This window comes from Rhincodon typus, chromosome 19 (genome assembly GCF_021869965.1).
Source record: "Rhincodon typus isolate 14 chromosome 19, sRhiTyp1.1, whole genome shotgun sequence".
Classification (NCBI taxonomy): Eukaryota; Metazoa; Chordata; class Chondrichthyes; order Orectolobiformes; family Rhincodontidae; genus Rhincodon; species Rhincodon typus.
The window spans coordinates 52225426-52235191 of record NC_063350.1 but is presented as its reverse complement, the minus strand read 5'-3'; the positions used below and the strand labels follow the sequence as shown (position 1 = coordinate 52235191).

The following is a 9766-nucleotide window of genomic DNA, read 5'->3' as shown; positions in this document are numbered from 1 at the left end:
GCTGTTCTTTTGGTTTTTACTGATTAAAAATACTTTTTCCAACAGGTTGCTTTGTCCTGGATGTTGACAAACTTCTTGACAGTTGTTGCAGCTGCACTCATCTATACAAGTGGAGAGTATTCCATTACTTCCTGACAAAGGCCTTGTAGATATTTGGCAAGTTTTGGGGAGTCAGGAGGTGACTAACTCACTGCAAGCTTCCAACTGTCTAACATGTAGCCACAGTACGTACATGGCAATTCCAATTCAGTTTCTAGTAAATGGTAATTCCCAAGATGTTGATAGCTGAGTTTCAGAAATAGTAGTACCATTAAGTGTCAAGGCTGATGGTTAGATTCTCTCTTGTTGGAAATAATCATTGCCTGGCACTTGTGTGGCATGGATGTTACTTGTCGCTTATGAACTCAAGTATATATATTATCTAGTATTGCTGCAGTTGGACTTGGACTGTGTCAACATTTGAGCAGTCACAAATGGTGCTGAATATTGATGTTTACTGATGATAGCATGTCGCTCTGACTTTATGATGGAGGAAAGGTTATTGATAAGGTACATGAAGATGGTTTGGCCAAGGACACTACCCCTGCAAAGAAGTCCTGTGGCTCAGATGATTGACGTTTGACAACCACAACCATATTCCGTTCTGCAAGGTAAAACTCCAACCTGTAGAGAATTTTCACCTGAAGCCCACTAATTCTAGTTTTGCTCGGGTTCCTCGATACCATGCACAGTCAAATGCAGCCTTGATGTCAGGGGTAATCACGGTCACCTCACCTCGAATTCAGCTCGTTTGTCCGTGTTTGAACTAAGACTGAATGGTGCAGGAATTGGACTGATTGGATTTGAGCTGCTTTTTAATGTACGTAGCATATAGCAATTTCACACATTGCTGGGTTAGATGCCAATTTTGTAGCTGTACCAGAACAGTGTGGCTAGGGGTGCAACAAGTTCTGGAGCACACGTCCTCAGTATTGTTGTTATGTTGCCAGGTCCCATAGTCCTTCCAGTACCCAGCACCTTCAATCATTTCTGGCCATCATGTGGAATGAATCAAATTGGCTGATGACTGAGATCTATGATGCTGGGGACCACTGGAGGAAGCGATGATGTAGAGTGTGAGATATGCTGGGCCATGAGGTTGCAGATTGTATTGGAGTACAAATTTGCTGCTGCTGATGGTCCAGTCGAGTTGCTAGACCTGTTCAAAGTCCATCCCTTTAGCATGGTGATAATGCCACACAACACCATCGTGCGTGAAGACAAGACTTCGCCTCATCAAGGACTGTGTGGACGTCACTTCTGCTAATACTCCTGGGAAGATGCATTTGCAACAGGTAGATTGGCAAATATGTTCTTCCCTCTTGTTAGTTCCCTCACCACCTGCCACAGACCCAGTCTAGGAGCTACGTCCTTTAGGACTCAACCAGCTCAGTAATTAGTGGTGCTGTTGAGCCACTCATGGTATCAAATGTTGAAATTTCCCAACTGACTATGTACTGCACGCTTGCCACCCTTAGTGCATTCTCCAAATGGCGTTCAACATTCTGAATTACTGATTCATCAGCCAAAGATGGGACTGTATGTGATAATCAGCAGGAAATTACCTTGTCTTTGTTTGACCTGATGCCAATGAGACTTCATGGAGTCCACAGTCAATGGTGAGTTCTTCCAGGGCAACTCTTTCCTGAACATATACTGCTGCCACCACCTCTGCTAGGTCTGTCTTGCCAGTGGGACAGCGCATACCCAGAAAACGTGATGGCTTTGTCTGGGTCAGTGTGTGTAAGGCAGATCGTGACAGTACATCTCTGTCAGTCTGTTTGCGAGACATCTCTCCTGGTTTTGGCAAAAGCCCCCAGAATGACTTTGCAGGATTTGCTCTCATTGGTTCTGGTGCCTAGGTTGATGCCAGGTGGTCTGTCCAGTTTCATCCCTTTTGAGACGTTTTTGCAGTTTGATACAACTGAATGTTAACTGCCCTCTGAAAGGCCGAGCAAGCCAGTCAACCACACAGTTGCGGAACTGGAGTTACACAGTCCAGGCCAGGTAGAACAGCAGATTTCATTCCCTAAAGGACAAAGTTGGACCAGATAGATTTTTTCACAATCAGCAATGGTATAAGAGTCATCATTTGACAAAACTACCACGTTTCATCTTATCAGACAGACACCGTGACCCCACCACCACCACCACACAACCTCTCTATATCAAACCTGTCCCCTGGTTTGCTTTCAGCAAAGCTGTCCTATATTCTGCTATTAAGACCTACACCAGACCTCTCTACTCAATACAGCCATTGCTACTCGTTATGACTGGTGTTCTGTGATCCTATGATTTCTTACCTACTTCACTCTCTACCCTTTCCTTGACCTTCCCTTCTGTTCCACTTGCCCCTCCCCATCTTCCTCTACAGTGTGAAACCTATCACTGTTCCTCCTCTTCAGAACTGGAGAGGAGTCATATTGGACTCAAAATATTTATTCTGTTTCTCTTTCCACAGATGCTGCAAGACTTTGAGTTTCTCTTAGGTTTCCAGCATTGCAGTTTTTTTTTGCACAGTAAATGGAGACTTCTTTTGTGGATGGTGGAATACCTACAGAAGTGAGAATACATTCAATATTTGTATATGTGAGAAGAAACATTTTCTTTCACTTGTTCTGGAATGTATTACATCTAAGTCAGATCTCAAGAGTGGGTATATTCTCCTTGACATGCTGCAGATACTGTTAGCTACTCATGCATGCTTCATTGTCATTCCCAGCTGTGCAAGTTGATCCCCTTGTTCCAGGTTTAAACGCATTACAGAGATCACCGATGGATCATTACATACTATCTCCAGCTCAAAAATAAGTCAGTCAGTCATTCAGTCAAACTGGTCAATGCAACCATTTACGGGCTACATCAGCCATCTGCCAATCTTCCACCTTTAACTCTAACATCATATCCTCTAGAGGATAAAAGGTGCTAGTATAATAGTGAGGTACAAATACTCAATACTGAACTGTATCAAATTAACTGAGCTCAACTAATAAAAACACACTGTTCAACGCTTTACATGAAGAACAGACAATTGTCACGGGGTGGGGGAAATTCCACACTAGGCTTGAAGGCACTGGTTATAAGAGTAGTCTTAAATCTTGTAGAACAGGAATGACTCTGTATATGTCTAAACACTCGTAAAGTGTGTACTACATACAAGCTGCAAACTAAGCACAATAAAGGTATAGATGAAAAGAATATGGCTGCTATGAAGGATTTGAACAATATCCTGTTCCATTTTAACTACCAGAGCTGAAACTTACTCAAAAAAGAGAGGAAAAAAAAGAAAATATAATGTGGAAACTTCTGTCTGCATTGAGTAAAATAAAAACATAGAGTGTGGCTGGTCCTAGTTGTGAATGAAGTAGGGCTGGGTGTGACTAGAATCCAACTTGTCTACACGTTTCTCTTACCTTTTTAGCGTGTTGAATATAGGTGGCTCCATTATGTAATCTCGGCTGGAAAATTTTTGCAGGCATTCCTGCTGCACCTCTGCATCATCCTCACCATCTCCCTCATCCTCATCGTGCTGGGTGAGAATAGCAAATTATTAGTCAGGCCAGGAACACACTTCCCTTGAAACTCTGCTCTTTTTCACCCTTTCTACTTTTCCTTCCTCTGAAGGCCCCGATTTAAACTTCAAACCAGAAGCTTCAAAACCCAAAACAATGAATCACCCTCATGAGTGAGGAGTGAGTAAACAAAATCTGACAGCAAGGAACACTAGAAGACATTAGAACCAGTGACCAAAATTACAAAGTTTTCAGTTTTAACCAGAGAATCCCTACAGTGTGGATGCAGGCCATTCGGCCCATCAGGTCCACACCAACCCCTCTGAAGAGCATTCCACTCCCCTACCCTGTGCCTGTAACCCTGCATTTCCCATGGCTAATCCACCGGCATGCAGATCCTTAGATACTATGGGCAATTTAGCATGACCAATCCATCCTAACCTGCACATTTTTGGACTGTGGGAGGAAACCGGAACACCTGGAAGAAACCCATGGAGACACGGGGAGAACATGCAAACTCCACACAGACACTTGCCCAAGAGTGGAATGGAACCTGGGCTCCTGGCACTATGAGGCAGCAGTGCTAACCACTGAGCCATCACGCTGCCCTTAAGGAATGTCTTTAAGTCAAGCAGAGAAACAGAAAGATTTACAAAGAGATTTCCAGAGCCGACAGCTGAAAGCATGGCTAAAATGAGAAGCAGCGATAACCTAGGATGGAAGAAGCCAGATTTAGAGGAATGTCGGGACCCCAGTGCAAGATGATAACAGAGATCATAAGCTCATCCAAGACACCATTAAGGACAGCAATTGGTACTTTCAGAGCATGTCACATAATGACGAGGGCCTTAGGGTCAACCAAAAGTCTGAACTCTATTAGTTAGGATGGCAGAAATACTGTAATTGCTGAGGAGAAAATGAGCCAATGTCTGCAATCTTGACCAATATCTGCTGCTACAAACATGTTTTGGGATGATAAAAGTAATGGCATGAACTGCAATGTTCCCATGAATCAAGCAAGCAATCAGCGAATATGCAGTTTGATACCACTCCCAAGGTATAAAGGTGCTGCAGGTGTCCATGAAACAATACCCTCCACAGAGATCATTATGTGGGGCAGGGAGCCAAACAGCAGGTGTAAAGAGGGAGACAATAATGACCAATAACTTCAGGATTGGAAGGCTATTGGTTTCAAATAAACAGTACATAGACTTGTACATCATCCAGAAATAGTTCAGCTTCAGAGTCTTTCTGTAAGGGTTGGTGGTGCTTCCAATGGACCCACATCCTGCAATAACAGAGTGCTTTCCTCTGTTCTGACGAAGGGTCACCGGACCCGAAACGTTAACTCTGTTTTTTCCTTCACAGATGCTGCCAGACCTGCTGAGCTTTTCCAGCAACTTTGTTTTGCTTTTTGGAAATCTGAGAATGTCAGTGGGACCCAGAGTCACCTGATTTTTGTAGTATTTGCAGGGAACCCCCAGAAGCAGGTCAGTACATACAGGAATGTTTTTGGAATAGACTATTACATACCTGGGGAATGGAGCTGTGGGGAGTGAGCACTGAAGATGAAATATGCGCGAGGGGGATTGCTCCACCCATCCTGCCTGACCCCACCCCATCCCTGTCCACATCCATAATAACCCCAAAGCCCCAGCCCAATTAGCCATGCCCATTATTGCAAAAAACCACGAAGTCCATTGATCCCACAGTTACCTGGACTATACATCCTCGCATCCTGCTTCCTGTAAAGATTCTATCCTATTCTCTCAGTTCCTCCATCTCCATCACATATGTTCAGAGGAGGCCAACTTCAACAAGGGAGCCTCCGAAATGTTCACCTTCTTCCTCCTCAACCAAGGATTCCACAGCACTGTTGTCGACAGGGCCCTCAACTGGGTCTGACTCATCTCCCACACTTCTTCCCTCACATCCTCTCTTCCCTCCTGCAACAGCGCTAGGGTTCCCCATGGCCTTACCTACCATCCCACCAGCATCCTCATCCAGAAGATCATCAGACACCATTTCCGTCACCTCCAGCAAGATGTCACCACCAGACACATATTCCCCTCCCTTGTCCACCTTCCACAGGAACTGTTCCCTCTGGGACACCCTGGTCCACTCTCTTCCTTCACTCTCAGAATACCACCCCCTCTCTCCCCCCCCACAAACAGCCCCACAGCACCTTCCCCTGCAACTAGCAAAGGTGTAACACCTGACCATGTACCTCCTCCCTCCCCAGTATCCAAGGGCCCAAACATACCTTCCAGATGAAGCAACACTTTACCTGCACTTCCCACAATCTAGCCTACTGCATTTGCTGCTCACAACATGGCCTCCTCTACATTGGGGAAATGAAGTGTAGATTAGGTGACCGCTTTGCAGAACATCTATGTTCTGCCTTCAAAAAAAGACCCTGAACTACCTGTTGCCTGCCACTTTAACACACCACCCTGTTCCCTGGCCAACAGCTCTGTCTCAGGCTTGCTGCAGTGTTTCAGCAAAACTCAATGCATGCTGGAGGAACAACATCTCATTTTCCACTTGGGGACCCTGCAGCTTTGGGACTCAATATTGAGTTCAATAATTTTAGGGCCTGAACTCTCCCATGATCCAGCCCCCTACCCCACACACCAGGCCTTGTTATCACATAGCTTGCCATTACACACGACCTATTGATGGTTACTAACAGTCTCCATTAACAACTATTCACCCTTCAGCCAGATTGCTATCCAATCCTTTGTCTTTCCAACTGCTCTTCTCTCTATTTGGGCTCTATTCTATCGTCTACTCCCTACCCCGCCCCCTCCCTATTTTATCGTCTACTCCCTACCCCGCCCCCTCCCTATTTTCTGCATATAGACCAATGTTTTCCTAGCTGCCATCAGTTCTGAGAACGGACCCGAAGAATTAACTCCGATTCCTTTTTTCCTTCACAGACACTGCTAGACCTTGTCGAGCTTTTCCAGCAACTTCTGTTTTTGCTCCGCCACTATCACCCCCCGGCTGGCCAGGCGCGCGCGCTCTAACCCCGCCTCGAGCGGACGCGCCCAATCCCAAGCTCCACCCCCTCCAACGGCTCCTTGCCGCCAAACGCGGCCTAACTCTACCCCTGTCCGTGACGGAGCGGTGGCCTCATCCTCACCATAGAGCCGTCCTGCTCCTCCCAGTCCGCAGCACTGCCGTAATATTCCTCGCTCATCCCTTATGCCCGGAGATCTCCTCCGCCGCCAGCTGCAGTACCCTCAGCACCCCAACCTGTGCTCTCCCCCCAGCCCACTCATCCACTGAGGCACAAACAGACGGCCTTCTCCCACCACCGGCAGCAGCAGTAAGGACTGACTTCTACCTACAGTGCCATCTACAGCACTGGAGGGGCAAGTACCGCCACTGCAATTATACCCCAAACCCATTGCTCGTTCGGCAATCGTTTTACACACGTGATAATTTTAACTTAACAGAGGTCCCCGGCCTTTCACCGGCAAGTTATAAAGTAGCGAGTCACGAAAGGAAACGTCAAGCCTGATCATCAAAATCTTGGGTCAAATACAGTAATATGTTCAAAGGACTGTCATGAAAGAGGAAAGGTGGAGAGACAGAGAAGGAATTCCAAAGTATGTGTCCTCGGCATTTGACGGCACGGCTAAAAATGATGGAATGATTAAAACGGGTGATACTTGAATATCAGTAAGTTGACAAGTGGCCAGTAACATTCACACCACACAAATGCAGGCTATGACCATCACCAATAAGAAACAGTCCACAATCACCTCTTGACATTCAATGGTGTTACCATCATTGAATCCTTCACAATCAACATCCTTCGGGTTCCCATTGGCCAGAAGCTCAACTGGACACACCACATAAATGCAGTGGCTACAACAGTAGGTCAAAGGCTAGGAATTCAGCAGTGAGTAACTCACCCCCTGACTCCCCAAAGCCTGGCCATCATCTACAAAGCACAAGTCAGGAGTGTGATGGAGTACACCCCACTTTCCTGGATGAATGCAGGTTCAGCATCACTCAACGTGCTTGAAACCGTCCAAGACAAAACAGCTTGCTTGATTGGCAACACATCCACAAGCATTCACTCGTGCCAACACCAACACTCAGTAGCAGCAGTGTGTGCTATCTACAAGATGCACTGCAGCAATTCACCAAAGATCCACAGACAGCACCTTCCAAACACATAAACACTTCCACCTAGAGGGAAGAGGGCAGCCGATACGTGGGAACACTGCCTGCAAGTTCCCCTCCAAGCACTCACCATCCTGACTTGGAATTATATCACCATTCCTTCACCGTTGCTAGGTCAAAATCCTGGAATTCTCTCCCTAATGTCATGATAGGTCAACCCATAGCAGGTGGACTGCAGTGGTTCAAGAAGGCAGCTCACAGCCACCTTCTCAAAGACAATTAGTGATGGACAATAAATGCTGGCCAGCCAGCAATGCCCACATCCCAGGAATGAATAAAATAAAGTTGCATTATCACCTCTGAGTGGCAAGATCCTGGGTTCAGGTACCGCTCCATTATAATGATGAGGAAATGCTATATTGCTGAAGGAACTGTCTATTAGCCAGCATTTTATACCAAGACCCCAATCTATACGCTTGGAAGGATATTCAAGATCCTATGGCACGACTTTGTAGAACAGAGGAATTAGTCATCCCTGCTTTTCTGGCCATTTTTAAATCCCTGGATCATCCTAAAAAATTGTTTAGTCATTCGCACATTTGAGTTTGCTATTTGAAATGGCTGCATGTTTCCTACATTATAGCAATGATATATTTCATGAGTACTTCTTTGTGTATAAAGCACTTCAGTCATCCTGTAGTTGTGAAACCAAAGAATGGATGTATTAAAGAGGAGACTATTTGGCCCATCATGTCTGTTCTGGTTCTCTGAAGGAGCAAATCACATAGTGCCACTCATCACTTATCTACATCTGCCTTTTGCCCATTGCCCTGCAAATGTTTCCTTTTCTGATTCCTTTTCAGCAATTCCCTTTTGAAAATCTCAAATTGATCCTGCCACCACAACACATTCAATCAGTGCATTGCAGATCCTAAATACTTGATGCATGATTTTTTTTTTACCATGCAGTATAGCTTCTGTTGCCAGTTACCTGTATCAGTGGCTTCCAGTTCTCATGCTTCCACTGATGTTTTTCCCTATCTCCCATGTTCAGACTTATTGTTAGTTTTTTTATTTATTGACTATTATTTAACTTGAACCTGACAATGTATTGTTCTACATGCCATGTGAAACCAAATTATATCAAAATTGTGAAAATGCAGTCAATTGCATTTGACCTCTGAAATTCAGCCCTTTTTAAGTTTGGCTGTAATGAGGTCTAGAGCCAAGTATTCTTGGCAGAACCTGAAGTGAGTGAGGAGGTTATAATTCCTGCATTATAGCACTGTCAACAACACCTTCCATCAATTCGCCAATGATCAAGACTGGACTAATGAGATGGTAATTGGCTGGACTGGATTTGCCTTGCTTCTTGAGAAGAGGACATACCTGGATAGATGCCTGTGTTTTAGCTGTACTGGAACAGTTTGGCTTTGAGTGCAACCATTTCTGTCTTTAGCACTAATTCTAAGATGTTGTCAGGGCCATAGCCTTTGCTGTGTCCATTGCCTCCAAATGTTTCTTGATATCCCTTTGAATGAATTGAATTGGCTACAGAACAGCATCTGTGATGCTGTGCCCTCAGAAGGAGGCAGAGATGGATCACTCACTGGGCACTTATTATTTAAGGTGTTTGTAAATGCTTCAGCCTTGTCTTTGCATTTGTATGTTCAACTCCATCATCATAGAGGATCAAAATGTAAATCGGAGTCTCTTCTTTCTGTATTTCTTTGACTGACCCCCATCATGCAAAACCACAGAACTTCGATCTGATCCCTCCATTGTGGGATTGCTTCACTCTGTCTATCACATGCACTGTTTTCATAACTTTTATGTTCTAAATGATGTATTGTAAAATATTTTAATTTTTATTTATAATGCTTGATAGTTTATTTTCATTGTTCCTCCTTACTTTTCTACTTTTTAAAAAATCCTTACTTTTCTACTTTTTTTAAAATTTCTCTCCTAATCTCTCCATATTCTGTCTTATAGAAAATTGGAGTGGAGTATACCAATCAGCTCTTTGAGCCTGCTTTGTCATTCAGTGTCATCATGCCTGTTCATCCAACTCAGTACCT

General features: G+C 44.7%; 1 protein-coding gene across 5 annotated transcripts in view; it reads right to left on the bottom strand.

The window, feature by feature from the left end:
• The window catches only part of nelfcd (negative elongation factor complex member C/D), a 72465-nt gene extending 65562 nt beyond the window's left edge, over window positions 1-6903 (bottom strand). For 4 of the 5 annotated variants that reach the window (XR_007264195.1, XR_007264194.1, XR_007264196.1 and 1 more), the window contains exons 1-2: window positions 6697-6903; window positions 3453-3568 (exon numbers count right to left, since the gene is read on the bottom strand). Coding sequence is in view for 2 of the 5 variants with exons in the window: in XM_020536103.2 (XP_020391692.2) it covers window positions 3453-3568; window positions 6697-6753 (173 nt within the window). In the remaining 3 variants the exon portion in view is untranslated. Of the gene's footprint in view, window positions 1-3452; window positions 3569-5267; window positions 5322-6696 lie in introns of those variants that run through there. The other variant, XM_048608448.1, reaches the window with a different exon arrangement.
• Between the last annotated feature and the right edge of the window lie 2863 nt (window positions 6904-9766).